The sequence below is a fragment of the Callospermophilus lateralis genome, chromosome 13 (assembly GCF_048772815.1).
Source record: "Callospermophilus lateralis isolate mCalLat2 chromosome 13, mCalLat2.hap1, whole genome shotgun sequence".
In the NCBI taxonomy this organism is placed as follows: domain Eukaryota; kingdom Metazoa; phylum Chordata; class Mammalia; order Rodentia; family Sciuridae; genus Callospermophilus; species Callospermophilus lateralis.
The window spans coordinates 67900821-67916413 of record NC_135317.1 but is presented as its reverse complement, the minus strand read 5'-3'; the positions used below and the strand labels follow the sequence as shown (position 1 = coordinate 67916413).

At 38.8% G+C, this 15593-nt stretch overlaps 1 protein-coding gene across 3 annotated transcripts in view; it reads right to left on the bottom strand.

Moving 5' to 3' along the window:
* Positions 1 to 15593, bottom strand: part of Ush2a (usherin) — a 724044-nt gene that overhangs the window by 16138 nt on the left and 692313 nt on the right. For all 3 annotated transcript variants that reach the window (XM_076831652.1, XM_076831654.1, XM_076831653.1), the window contains 4 exons: positions 10083 to 10289; positions 7807 to 8045; positions 6749 to 6957; positions 958 to 1134 (listed from right to left, as the gene is read on the bottom strand). In XM_076831652.1, the coding sequence (XP_076687767.1) occupies positions 958 to 1134; positions 6749 to 6957; positions 7807 to 8045; positions 10083 to 10289 (832 nt within the window). The remainder of the gene's footprint in view (positions 1 to 957; positions 1135 to 6748; positions 6958 to 7806; positions 8046 to 10082; positions 10290 to 15593) is intronic.

Below are 15593 nucleotides of genomic sequence, written 5' to 3'. Positions count from 1 at the left end.
ATACTATGAACACAATGTAGGAGCTCATTGTTTTCCTCTACCTTCTAGCCAAAATAAACAAAGCATTTTCAAGTAAATCAAAACTAAAAACTTCCCTCAAGTTTTATTGTATGAATCCAGATTGCTTAAAATGATTCCAATCTCTTGGTCCTGTGACCATGCTAATTACTGGAAAATCCTATACCTTGAAAAGCTTTTTATCATTTCAATTTAATAAGACTGAAAACACAAAGAAAGGACATGCAATTCAAGAGGGAGAAGGAATTCAGACCATGGGGAAGAGGTTGTTCCTTCTGGGACTGATATCAAGGAAATTAAGGAAACCCCTTACTCAGGATTTTTGTTTGGTTTTGGTACTGGTGATTGAACTCAGGGGCACTTGACCACTGAGCCACATCCCAGCCCTGTTCTGTATTTTATTTAGAGACAGGGTCTCACTGAGTTGCTTAGCACCTCATTTTTTGCTGAGGCTGGCTTTGAACTCTTGATCCTCCTGCCTCAGCCTCTCAAACCAATGGGATTACAGGCATGCTCTAGGATTACTGTGCCTAGCAGGATTTTTAAGAGGTAGAGGTGGTCACTGGCTGATAGAGCTGTCTGGAGATACAGCAAGAAAATTTCTGTTAGCCCTAGAAGTACATGATTTTAGGATACTCACTGACAACACCTTGGTGCTATTTCTCTCGTGAACGCTACCTGCCCTCAGTTCTTATTGCTTCCCAGGGACACTCAAGCCACCTAGAAGCAGCGCTCTCCCCTGGAAATGCTAACTGCAGTGCATCAGGCAGCAAATGGGAAGGGAAATCTTATTTACTCTGAGCTATAACTTTTCCATGAGAAGTGGCCACTTAAACCAAGACATTTTAATGACAAGCATCTGTTGGTCACCTTTCAGACTGAACATCTCATAAAGCTGGGAACAGAGCTTTGTGTAAGTAGCGGGGGTCAGAGACTCACTTTTGTCTGTCGTCCGGGGTATGTACAGGGTGGTGTCCAGGCCACTGTACACTCGCTGTCCTCCATCCATCAACACATACTCCTTCAGCCGGCCGTTGAGAAGGAAAGAGCCACTCCAGTTGACACACACCATTGATAGATTGCTGTCCACTGAAAAGGGGGCCCGGTACTGAGGCACTGCTGGGAGAAAGGTATATGTTCTAGAAATGGCAACCTCTGTGGGGGTGCATAGAGCATGGGCATGCTTTTCTAATTTTTAAAAAATTTCAATATGAGCAAAATTTAAAAAGAAAAAAAAAACCCTCCAGCATTTCTGGAACCAACAACAACAACAAAAAAATGGTGTTGGGGTGAAAAGAAAACCAATGAGAACCTATGTGAAATGCTTTCTCAGCAACTTTGCACCTGCTTTCCAAAAAAAATCAATGGAGAGTGGTGTTTTATAAATACAACTATTAACATACAATGGCTCTGCACATCAACATAACCCAGGAACTCATATTTTGTTGCATTTTCCCTCTTTTAACAGGTAAAGTGTCCTTAACACTATTAACTACGGTAGATAGCTATTTTTCATATCAAATCAATATTTATTGCTACAAAGTCCCAAGGACTAGATGAAGTTAATATATTTTTTCTCCAAACCAAACTGCTTAGATGGTGAATTATGTTCTTTTGGCACCCATTTATTTTTAAGGCTTTTTCTTGAACTGTTAGTTTGTTTTCCAAGATAGTTAAAAAGCTTTGCAAACAGCAATTCAACTATAATAATTCATCGCCCTGACTAATCAATCAATAGCACAGTACATTAGTAGATAATCAAGCTCGGGTCTCCTAAGTACTGTATCAGATATAGAAAAAACTTTTGAGTGCATTTTACAGGCACATTGTCTTTGGATTTTTTCAGCCCCTTACTAAAACAACAAAACAAAAATTCTTAACTGGGACTCGTCTTAAATTTTTCTATCAAATAATTTTTGCAGAAACAAATGGAGAGTTACTATAGCCTCTTGTCAAGTCAGAAGAGATTTATTTCAAGAGCTTTCATTTTCTCCAAAATAATCAATACATTTGTAGAAGCATTAAGCTCCATCTATATGCTAAACTGGCTTTTAAGAAAAGAAGTAAACAGAATAAATTGGATATCTGTTCTTTAAAGAAAATAAACCCATCTGTTGCTGGTATTAGGGAATAAAACAAAATAAGAAATAATTATGTTTTGTAACATAAGATTAAACCTTAAAGACACATGTGAGTCTTATCCTTTAAAATAAGACATTTTCATAAATCCATAAGACAAATTATCTGCAACTACCAAAAGTTATCAAATCTTCTGTAAATATCTATGCTTTTCTAACACTAATCCTGCCTAAAATCACAATAGAACACACTATTGTAATTTGTCTGTGGCTTCCCTGTTCTTTTAACCCAATAGGGTTTCCTCTTCTCCCCATATCAATACAAAAAAAGAGAAAGCTTATAAATAGTAAGAAAGTAGGAACCCCATCATTTAGAATTTGGAGACTTCCTGGGGGGAAAGAGTAAGCATTAAAATAATGAGGAATCATGGGTTTATGTAACTATCCCCCCTCAACACCACCCAGGAGACTGAGAAAATATCAAGAGCTACTATATCGTTAGTAACTGATGTATTTTCTCATTAAATCCTCACAATCCTGTAAAGGTTGGCTCCTAAGTTTTCAGGCTCAGAGAGGTCAAACATCTTGCCTAATGTCAAGGCAAGGCAAGAGACCAAGAATCCGAACCCAGACCTGCTTAACTCCAAAGTCCATGCTGCTTTGTTGTAATCAGTATGCACTTATTTTAAAGAAGCACAAAATACTAATTCATTTTTGAGTGCTCCCTGGTGATGTATCGAAGCTGGTTCATCCTGATTAAATATTCAGGAGTTTTGTGAGTTAGTCATTAAACTCAGCCATTATTAAAAGTTAAATTGTATAAACTTAATTGTGTTAAAACAAAAGTAACTTGCAAAATTTCTAACTTTTTCATTATTTCCTTACAGTTTACTACTATCTATTCACTCGAGGTTATTTACACCTTTAGGATCTGGATGATAGAAATATTATAGACTGCTTTATCACTACCGATCTCTTCCTAATTCTGTCTTCAGTGCTGCCATGTCAGTGACACGAAATCAACCATAGTGAGGGTATTTACACCATGGAAATTGGCAACTGCTTCAAAAGCCAGAATATTTTCCACTCAGCAAGACCAGTTGCTAAGAAGTTACACCTCACCTCTGCTCTTCCACTGAAAGTGTAATTCAGGTGTGGGGGTGTGTGTGGTTAATATGTTGCTAGACTTCTATAACCCCTTTGTTGAATGTGTATGTGATCCCATCTATATAGAACCACACATACTATTTTAAAATTAATCTTCTGGTTTATATTCTCTGATCCACCTTTTCTTTCTACCAGTGTGCATAATGAGTTAAAAATAGCATAAATAGTACTCAAAAACCCAATCATGTCTTATATTTTTCTGTAGATCCAATAGTGGATTAAAGAAAACTTTTTTTCTTGGGTGCTGGTCTAGCTTTAAGTCATTTCTCCAAAGTGAAAGAAAAACTGGAAGGAACTTTTCAATTTGTTCAGTTCGTTCTTCAAGTATAAGAATAAAATATCTGACAAAAATTAAGCTTCATGAAAAAAACAAAAAGAGAATTGGTTATAACCTACAACCTTCACCTAGCTTTTCTTTGGCTTTTGGGCCAACACCCTCAAAAAGTGAAATAATTAGCAAAATTGGTTTATGTATATATTGTGAAGGAGATTATAAAATTATAGAGTAGACATTGTTAAGAACTATTGCAAGGACACGTTGGCCCAAATCTGTAATCTCAGCTACTCAGGAGATTGAGGCAGGAGGATCACAAATTTGAGACCAGCCTCAGCAACTTAGTGAGATCCTGTCTAAAAATAATTTTTTTTTTTAAAAAAAGAGTTGAGGATATAGCTCAGTAGGAGACACCCTTAGGTTCTATCTCCAGTATAAAATAACAAAGAATTGTTTTGATGGTATGGGTGACAAAAAAAAAAAAAAAAAAAAAAAAAAAATCTGATTGCTACCAACAACAAACACAGGAAGTTTTAAGTGCACTCACTCACTCATTAAACACTATCTTAGGGAATCTAAGACACTGTGCCCAGTAGTGAGGATACTGAAGACTAGAAGAAGAGATTTCAAAAGGGACAGAAGAAAACTCTGTGGCCTGTTGAATCTAAACTAGTCACAAGAGGTCCTGAGGGAGAGGTCTATGATGTAGTCTGAATTTCAAAATAGAGGACTTAGGTCGAAGTTGCCCATTGAGGGCACCCTTCTTTTGGAACTGAAGCCTTGCAGTACATGAACCCAGTTGAAGAGGGAAGAGGAGAGGAGAGAAGGGGAGGGGAAAAAGGGTGAAAGGGGATAGGAAGGGAGGGTAAATTTAGAACTGAGATTTGAAGCACTTGGTTAATGGAAGACCCACCAAAAAAAAATTGATCTAAAGGAATATTCAAAGAAGCAGGATGGAGACCAGGAGAGGCTTGTCATGAAACCTCAAGGAAACCACTTTTTAAAAAAAGGACTTAAGTTTCAATTGCATTGAATGCTGTTGAGAAGTCAATGAAGGTGACCACTGGAGAACCATGTTTGCTGGATTCATCAGTGCGGGGTGGAGGGTCAAGGGCAAACTTAGAGTGATGAGGAAGTTAACCAGTAAGTGGGAAGAGAGGATGGGCAGCGCACGTGTAGACCTTTCCGGTTCCTGTGAACAGGAGATGGGCAGCAGCTGTGGGGGAGGCGGGGCTTGCTGGCTAGCTTTAGCATTAAAGACAGAGGAACAGCTTTGAGTCTAAGTGGGATACACTGAAGGCTAAGGACAGAGAGGGGTGGTCTCTAGTGAAGGGGACAGCACTCACCCACAGGAGGCAGGTATATTTCAGAAGGAACAAGAACTCTCCCTTCCTTATTGCTAGCAGGAATGGTACAGATAGGTTTGTCTGGGATGGAAAAGAAGTATATTGCTGACTCATGATTTCTCTTTTCCCTGTGCAAGGAGTTTGCAGAGCAGAAACTGAGAGGAGGGTGAGCCTGGTTGTGGGTGTGTGGGAGGAAAAGGAGGAACCTGGTTGTGAATGTGTGGGAAGCAGGGAGACGTGAGGAGGGTGGAGAAGGCTGGAAATCTTTAGAGAGTAGAAAGTTAATTCATGAGGCAATCATGAGGGTGCACCTGAATCCAGCGATGACAAGTTCAGAGCAAGACTTCTACTTACTAGATGTGAAAAATGGGCTAAGTTTTTAAAGATCTGGTTCAAGTTCAGAGCCATCTTATTGTGTGACTTCAGCAACCTCAGTTCAGATCATAGTCTATGTGAATGTCTCCCTAGAATCACAGGATATAGTCATTATACTGCCTCAGTTTTCTCATCTTTAAATTGGGATACTAATAGTACATATTTCCTGGGTTTGTTGTAAGGATTATTTGCAAGGCACTTAAGCAGTGGCAGGAATAAGCAAGTCCTCTCTAGGCATGACCTATAACCAACACTAACACCTTCCTATATGGTACTCAGACATATGAAAGTCCATGTATGAGGCATTGGCCTTCAATGAATGCACAGTTCTTGCTTTTAAAAACGGTGTGTTTAATGCCAAATACTGTATTTTATGTATGATTATAATCTGATATAATATTTCTGGAAAGTAAATTACAATTGGTATCCAAAACCTTAAAATATTTGGCACAGTAAATTTCATTAATTGAAATTTGAGAAGATAATGAGACAATCAAACACAAATTTTCATTGTCACGTTAAAAAGAGAAATACTGAAAACAATTAAATGCCCAGCCAATTCACGTATGGAATGCTACACAGCCATTAAACCTGTGGCTGAAGAATTGTTTAAAATATGGAAAATGCAAAGTGAAAAAACTTGATGTATAAAAATCAGGCTATTAAATTTTTATTTAGAGTATCATCTCAGGAATGTAATAAAATTATATATAGAACAGAAATTAAAAGAATTGAGCATGCAAAACTGTTAACAGCATTTGCCTCTGCGGTGGGATTATGGGCAAAACTGACTCTGTGCCCACGGGAGCTAGTTGGGTGCCCAGACCCTTCTGAGAGGAGAGTCCAGAGCTTGGTCTGATGCTCTGCTGGTCACTCTCCTGGAACTCTTAACGACTTTTGTACAAGGAACCCCCTATTTTCATTTTTCACTAGGCCCCACAAATTATGTAGCTGGTTCTGATAAGTACTTCTTTTTTTCTTAATGCTTTTTGTATTTGCCATTTTAAAGCAAGGGATGTATAGACCTGATAAAATCTGAAAAGAAGTTATTTTATAAAAAATTAATTAGTTGATTAAAAATTAATTAGTTTACTGCCTGTCTCTGCACTCATTTGCCCTTTGGCTTTTCCTGGTAGTGCCTTATCTCGGTGCTTTCTGGAAATGCGAGGGATGATGTCATATGATTTGAAAAGCAAAGGAGAGGCAAATTTCTTTCAACAATGGGCTACTGCGTTTGTCCATTTACTTTCTTCCCTTTCATGGCCTAACTTCCTCTACATTGGGTTTCACTACAGGAAAAATCTTCCTAAATGTGCCCTTTACCTCCAAGACTGTTAAACCATTGGGCATTTTTTCTTCAATGGTCATCTTCATGGATGTCTCAATAACCTTCCACATAATAAACACTCAATCCTGTTCAAAAGTGGTTTCCCCGAGTTCCATGGCTACCTCCCTCTCTCTCTGGTTTAGGGTAGCTGATGTTCACTCACACTCCTTCTGGGTGGTGAAGCTGATCCACTGGGAAGCCGTGCCGCCCGCCTCGTTGTGTGCCTCCACTCTCAGCTTGTAGGTGGTGTAAGGCTGGAGCCCCTCCAGGCTGGCTCTCTGCCCTGGCCCTCTGTACTTTACCTCTGTTTGGCTGGGAGTACAGGGTAAGGCTGACTCAGGAGGGCAGGCCACGTGGAGGTGGAGCTCATAGCTGCAATGACAGTGGATAGATCAGGAGCAGACAGGTAATGGAATTTGCTTAGCTCTCTCTTTAAACTGGTTATATTTTGTGGAAAGACATTTTTTTTTTTTTGTTTTCATGGGAACTATAAGCTCTTTAAAATTTCTATTTGCAGCAAACTGCTCTGAGAAATACTTTATTAATACCGTTGGGAATGAGCAGTGGAGGTCGCCAGAGGAATAACAGAAGTTACTATCTTTGCACAAGTTGCCCTCCACCCAGTCACTACTCATTTTTGTTGATTATTTGTCTGTTTTAAGAGTAGAATGATAACTTGTTCTCCTCTGTTTAGAATAAAGAAAATCTTTTTTTTTTTCCATTCCAGATTATTTTGAGTGAAGTAACTTCATTATAACATTTGAAATTAGATCAGGGCAATTCTGATCTAACCATACAGTTTCCTTATGCTTCAGCTAAGGCTTATGCATTGTTTGATTCCAGGGAACCACGAGGAGGAACATATTCTTCTTCTCCTTTTTTTTAAAGCATATTCTTTTATTATTTATTTACTTGTAGCTGGGAATTGAACCCAGTGCCTTGGGCATGCTAAGTATGTGCCCTGCATTTCCAGCCCAAGAGGAGTATATTCTTTTCATGAATGTAAACACATTGTATTGTCTTTCTTAAGTAAAGGTGATGTTGTTGTTCATCTTTTCATTGATATTATGTCTTAAGAACTTTGCAGGAAACATTATTATTCAAACAAATCTGTTGGGCTCTAAGTATATCTGTCCCTTCTTGGGTAGTTCTAGGTAGTTCTAGGTAGCCACCTGCATGCCTGTCTCTCTGGTTTAATCATCCTTCCAGTTGACTCACTACCTTTGAATGACACCATTGGGGAAGAGTGGGGGACTCCACTTGAAGGAGGCGGTCCTTGAGGCCAGCGTCTGGACCTGGGGAGAGGACACTCCTGAGGGTGGAGCAGGATGAGTCCTCAGCTCAGCCGTGGGCCCTTTACTGCAACAGTCGAAGCAGGTGCAGGCCTCTACCCCAATGGAGTATGTGGTGAAGGGCCGCAGGTCACGAAGAGTCTGCTGGGTAGCCAGGCCTTCAGAAAGCTAGGAGGAAAAAAGACCAGTGGCAGCAGGGTCACAGTCAGAGGCAGTTGATAAATGTTGATGGGTATCCCAACTCCTATGCATGGAGCCCCATGCTAGGTATGCTTGCAGATGCAACGTAGTAGTGCTCAGCATAGACTTCACCCCAAGGAATTACCTTGGAGAGGCACAATGTGAGTGTTTAACAATATAACAAATAAAAGGATGGAAATTACAAGGCATATAATTATCCATTATCTATTTTCTTAGGCAGAGAATACATAAAAAGTTGATCAATGACCTTATGACCTTCAGAATGATGTTTTTCAAAAAATACAATCTGCATTTAATCCATATTTTTAGTCACCAACGTACATATTCTGTCATGATAACTTGCATGTAATTTCCAGATCAGAAATACCCTCAGGCCAGGGGTGATGGTACACATCTGTAATTCCAGCAATTAAGAGGTTAAGGCAGGAGGATTGCAAGTTCAAAACTAGCCTCAGCAATTTAGGGAGGCCCTGAGCCACTTAGTGAGACCCTGTCTCAAAATAAAAATAAATAAACAAAAAAGACTAGGGATGTGACTCAGGCCCCTGGATTCAATCTCTAGTACCAAAACAAACAAACAAAAAACCAATCCTTAGATCTATGTTAGCATCAGGTGCAGATATTTCTGAGCTTGAAAGTTCATTTATTTCTGATACTGATGAGTTTTACAAAATATCACAGTCTTCTGTACTTCATCTTTATAAGATTATAAACTTTTCAGTTTATTTGGAGCAAACTTTTGACCTCAGTGTGGTTTAATTAAGTACTCTTTGGGAAAGAAGAGTTTTGAAATTAGAAATTAATTTTCACATTGATATAAGTAACATAATTAAAATGAGCTATGTTATTTCAAAAATTGCATACCATGCACTCCAAATATAAATTGTTTTAGTTTATTAATATTATCATTTTATAAGCATGGATAATCAAGGGTTGATTGTATTTACATCATCTATATTTATTGAATACGAAGCCCTGTAGAAAATATGCTAATATTACTTTAACATTCAATATGAACCTTCATTGTATGTGAGTTATCTTTTGAAATTGTGTTTCAATACCTGGCACTCAGGCCTCAGAGGATTTCTCCACGCTTGCCCAAATTGTTCCCTCAATTGGTCTAAATAATTTATAATGTAATACTAGGATCTGCACAATCTGTATATGAGGTTTGTGTGAACAAAGTAGGGTACTCTCCACTTATTCATGAGAAACAGGAGAAGGACACAGGCCGCACCAAAGAGATAAGAGACATGCCCCACTGGCCCTTGGTCTCTTGGTTTCAATAATGCAGCAACTGGCCTAGTTGATTCTTAGCATCCCTTCCAGCAAGCAGCTTCCCTAATACACAATGTGAAAGACAATTTCTTTAAACATTCCCTCCTGCCTCCCATGTGCCCCGGCCCAAAATGTTAAAAACCAAACAAAACAAAACAAAAAAACAGTGGCACCAGAGCTGCACTGAGTGGGTCTGCTCTGTCTTCCAAAGGCCTGGAACTTACTAGAACTTTCTTGAAATCACTCAAACAAAGACCAAACTTTCATTGTGCTATTAGAGATTGGTGTGTGTCAAAATGGGGAGCTCAAAGATATTTTTGCTCTATCTTGTCTTTGTTGTGTTAATATTTATGCCCCCAACCCATTACCATTTATTGGTCTCTTAATATGAGCTCTCCCTTTGTTGAGTGCTTGACCTATACTTTTCTAATTAAAGTAAATTGATTTAATTTGTTTATCTGCAATGTCTTAGGTTTCTTATATTTGCAGTCTTTAATACCACGGTGGGTGTATCTCTCCCTGACAGTTTTTATATTTTCTATGTGTTTTCTAAAGGCTCACTTTTTCTTCTCGAAAGGATCTTTGTGCTCTTATGTTCACTGGAGGGCAGAGGGGAACAGAAAGGTAAGAAAGAAGAATGGATAAGAAAAAGCAAGGGCATCAGGAGCAATGCTTTTTAACATAAACCAGTCCTGGGGTTTTATCCCAGAGAACGCTGCTGCTCACCACGGTGTGGGCCCCACTGGTGTTGGAGAATAGCCTGTAGAGACTGACGTTCCCGTTGGGCTTCCCAGGGATACTGATGTTGACCACTGCTTGGGTAGAAGAGACGGCATGGAACGTGGGGGCTCTGAGACCTTCTGGCGGGGCAGGACCAGTTCTACACCTCGTCCAGCTACTGGGGGCTTTTCCTGCTGAATTCACTGCCCAGACCTACAAGAGAAATCAACAAGACCAGAGAAGAGCAAGATACCCTCAGGCTGGGGGGTGGGGGTGGGGGATCAAAAAAAGCAACTGAAGACATCAGAATCAGATAAAATTTGATTTTGTAACTTCTCCATCACAAAGGACTATGAGAACACATAGTGGGCCACTAAGGATGTCAGAATGCAGTAGGTGGGTGTTATCCTAATGAAAAGCAGCTCCTCTCTGTGAGGGAAGCAGAGAGAGTTTGTCAGCTTCTGCAAACTGGACGAATCTGCAGACAACATAAAACTCAGCAATTCTTAAAACACTGTCCCCAACAAATCTGCATGAAAATTAAATTTTCTTTCATCAAGGAGGAAATAAACATATGGAAAGATGTATAATCTTATTTATCAAGAACCATTTGTATAATTAAACACGAATATCCTAAAAGGTTGCCTTAGGTCGTCATTTGCATGAGTAAGTAATTTGTAGAATGTCAGGTACAATAGACAGAGTAGATGGATGTGTGAGTGTATAGGGTTAAATTAAGCCCAATAATAGCCAACTACACAGTGATCAATCAGAATGATAGATCTAAATGGCAATACAAGAAGACTGTCTATGTGTTTAGGAGTAGAAGTATTCCTTAGTAAGCTTTCATGTGCAAGTCTTACTTCAGGAATCTTTTTTTCCCCCTCATTGGATGTTTCTGCTTGTTCCCTCCCCCACCTCTCTTTTTAATAAAAAAATTTACCCTGAGCATTTAGAGACAAGTCCATAAAATGTGTTTGATTTCAGAGTGCACACATCCCAGGTATGCAGTCTTGAAAAAAGCATGCAGAACATTCAAAATGTAAGATATTTAGGAAAAAAACACTGTTGGAGAGTACTTTGAATTCAGAGTTTAGCTTTGTTTTGGTTTACATCAATAATATCTTCAAGAGAAGAAACATCAGACTGATTTTTAGTAGTTAGACCAACTCCTATCAGTGTTTCCATGCCTCTTTTGGAGGATTTCTTTGTACAAGCAAATTTCTGAGGTTGAATTGCTGTCAAATGCAAATCTCAAGCCCCTTGCTGATAGGATTGCCAGCAGCCCCATTTTTAAAAGAGACAACTAACCTACTTACATAGTCAACCCTGCTCTTTTAAGAGCTTGGGTACCTCTCATTTGCATAATAATCACTTACATTTGTATAAACTCCACATTTTACAAAGTAATTTAACATCTGTTAGTTTACTTAGTCCTCACAAGGGCAAACTTATAGGTGAGTAGAGAAAGTATGAACAGCCCCCTTATGCAGGTGGGAAAACTGAGTTTCAGAAAATTCCACCGTCTTGCTTAGTGTGACAGAAGTTGTAAGAGCTGAAGCTAGAAGCCAGAGCTCTTTCCAATAAACTGCTTTTGATTCTGTATGTCATCTATATGCATAAATAAAACACTCAGGATCACAAAATTAAATGACTTGTCCATAGATGAATACCTGCAATTCTGGATTAGGTAAGGTCTCTTAGCTTCCAAGGATGGATAGACATGGTAAATTGCCTCAGTGCAGGGTGCTGGGGGATGGGGGGTTTACTCTGATGGGCATGGGAAAGAAAGGAGCAGGAAGCTGTTAGCAATGGAAGAGCTGGGCTTCCAGAAAACTAGAGGTCAGACTACACCTGCAGCTGCTCTTGTCCACTCTGAAATAGCCACAGTCTTAAAAATAGAGGGGAGGGTAAAGAAAAGATCAGGTTTGGGACTGATGAGGAAGGGTCCCTGGCTTCTCAATCTGTTCCATAAATATTTTTTCCAGGAGGTGAGATGGAGACACGATTTGGAAAAAGGATACAAAATAAAGTACCAATGTGGACGTCAAATTTTTTGCTGAGAGCAGAGCTTTGGTGACTTAAAGGCATGTAAAATTTTATTCAGGGTCACAATAGAGAAGAAAATGAGGAGAAAAGGCCAACTAGGTATAATGAAAGAACAATCCAGCAAGTTGCCAATTAGTTACTGAGCACCAATAGGAGACAGCTGTAGTGTAGGCATGGTGTGTTGAAAGAAAATGAGATGAAATAAGTTTAAGTCATAGAAAGGGCTCAGTTCTAATCCAGGGTATGAACAATTACTTTTCTTTCATTTCTGATGTAGATATAGAATCATAAATATTATTAAGCCTTTTGAATGCAGATGTTGGAGATAATAGTAAACCTCATGTCCACCTGCGTCACACAGGCTTTTATCAGATGGAGTCCTATTTTAAAAATGTAATTTAATCCATCATATTTTAAACTCTTGGCCCTCAGTATTAGAGGGTTCTTTTTTTTTCTTTCTTTTCTGTATTTCTTTAGGAATATTCTTCTCTAAAAACAGGCAATACAAAATTCCCTATTACTAACTGGGAGTGCATGTAGGATCCAGTCTTTTGTCTTTGACAGGAGACCTTCATAACACATTGCTCTTTTTCCTAGACTTTCTTTTTAGTATTCAATCAATTTGAGATCAAAATAGCATTCATATAAATCAACATGCTTATGCAAAGCAGGATCAGCCTATTTACATGAGCTACTGTGAAAATGAAAACAGTTACAATGAAGAGAAGGCTGACTGAGATAATGAAGCGTTGTGGATTTCACAAAACTTGTATCAAGGCAGTGTCTCTGTGATAAAAAACTCCAGAAAAAGAGGAAAAAAAGAACCTGTCAATGATATGCTTTATTCTGTCTTTGTCGTTTTCTCTGTTATGGTAAAAATTTTGACAATACCAGAGTTTACTATGGAATTTTGTCTATCCAGCTAAACAGAAGGTAGAGAAGCTGAAATGTAGTTCAGAAAACAAACAGACAAAAAAACAAACAAACAAAACCTAAAAGAATATGCCTATGATTTTCACTGAGAAGTAATGTGCTAAGGTTTGGAGACATCTTTATGGGGTAGAAAGAGAAGCGGCCGAGATCTTGTATGGGAAATTTTGAGTACTACATCCTGATCTTTTATTTTTTGTTTTGTTTTGCTTTATTTGTGTTACAGGAGATAGAACTCAGCACTCATGCGTGCTAGGCAGGGGCTCTACCACTGGGCTACATCCCCAACGACCTGACCTTTTAGTCTTAACAAACCAATATAAAAATCAGAAATGAAATATCTCATGAACAGACAAAGAGTGGGCTACTTTATGTATCTCTACCTGTCTTCTTTGTCTGTTGGGGCTCAAACCACCATCCACTGATCTATGGTGCCCGAGCTGAGTACTTTGAACTAAAGGACATTGGAAGGCTTCAAAGCAAGGTCTTCGTGACCTTCTCCCATCCTCCATTCTCCCACCACTGATTCTCCCCTGAACTGAAATATAGAAGCCAGAATTTCTTTCTCCCAAGAGGGTTATAGACACTAGAACTCTCCCCCCCAACCCCTCCCCCTAACTGTAAAACCTAGAAAGGTCACTCTCTTGCTCCTTCTCCTTTGAAGATTCTTATTCCAGTGGATCCTTTCCTATTCCTGGGAGAAAAGAAAGCTACACAGAGTGGTCAAGAAGAATCTGAAAGACAGGTCTTTCCGGGTTTCTCTATGAAGTCTATTAGCATTAGATGATACATTTTTTTGTTTGCTTTGTTGTTTATTCCAGTATTAGGGATGGACCCCAGGGCCTCACTCGGGCCAGCAAGCGCTCTACCACTGAGCCCTGAGCCACACCCCCAGTCCCTAGATGACACCCTTTTGTCTAATTACATTTCCAAAAGGCTGTCCATTCTTCACTGAACCTCAGCATAAACAGTTTTTCTTTGGTCTTTGAGTCTTCATTCCCAAAGGCTCCTGTATCACATAAAACTTTGATTAAATATATTTGTTATGCTTTTCTCTTGCAAACCTGTCTTTTGCTACAGGAGTGTGGGCTGTGACCCTTTTGATGGGTGAGGAAAGGGGTCACACCTCTTATTCCTATCTATCTACCCATCCATCCATTTGTCATGTATCTATCTATGTATCTTTTATCTGACAATCAGTCCATCCAGTTTGTTTCCTGAGATTTCCTCAAATTATCCTTGGGTCCATAAACATAATGCATGAACTACTCATAGGAAGGGTCATAACTGAGAAAGGAGAAGTGGTAAGGCTTATGGATTCTGTGGCTACGAGGGCAAAAAGAAAGGCACTCTTCATCTTTGATTAGTTCACAGTATCTTTACACTTGAGGCATGCACACTGAACATTCTTTTATAACCAACAAATTTAAGATGATAAAGGTTTCCACCAAAAGACCAATTATTCAGTTTTGGTGACCACATTACATGTGTACATGTAACTGCATACAGTTATGACCACAAGAGCCAGGAACTTCTCAGCAAAAAGCTGTTAGAGAGCAAGTTAAGACTGACCAAATTAGAGTTTTATTTTGTTTTTTTCCCTTTAAGGTTACTGTTGTAAATTTGAAAAGAGTTATCATGTAAGATGTCATAGAAAATACAGATTTTCTACTTTAATAAATATAAAATAACTACAATTATTTGTCCACAGATTCTATAATTTGACCAGCAACACAATAGATTAATGTCAGTTTATATTCCTGTTTGCAATGTGTTTTCTAATCTAGTGAATACTACCACCATTATGCTTGTTGTTCATTAAAAACTGAAAGTATTATTTACTTTCCCTCAAAGGAATAATTATTGCATTTTGCCCTAAATAATTTTAATTACATGCAGTGTCATCATCTGCCACTAAGTTGCCATAATCACACTGACGTGTAAACTATACATATACTCACTTATCTTCCCTTAAAAAAGTGCATCTTAGAAATCTTCTTGGAGAATAGTCTTTGTATCATCAAGATCATTTGGATCCCTGAATTAGAATCTCTGGTGAAAGGACCTTGGAACCTACCCTCTTGACTTACTTCAACATGATTTTTTTTTTTTTTTTTTTTTTTTGGTACTAAAGATTGAATTCAGGGGCACTCAACCACCGAGCCACATCTCTAGCTCTACTTTGAATTTTTAATTTAGAGATAGGGTCTCACTGAGTTGCTTAGCACCTCGCTTTTGCTGAGGCTGGCTTTGAATTTGTGATCCTCCTGCCTCATTCTCCTGAGCCGCTGGGATTGCAGGCTTGCTCCACTGTGACTAGCCTACCACGTAATTCTTGTGCCCAACATTGTCTGAGAAACACAATGGGCTGTTCGCTGGAGAACGAGGCACAGAAGTTGATGCCCTGTCAACTTTCAATTTCTACCCATGTTATATATTGAAAAAAGTACTTTTTTGTTGACTTCGGCACTATTTTCGGTCATTTTAAAAACTATATGAATGCATCTCTTTTAGTATGTTACTAATGTAGTGATCATC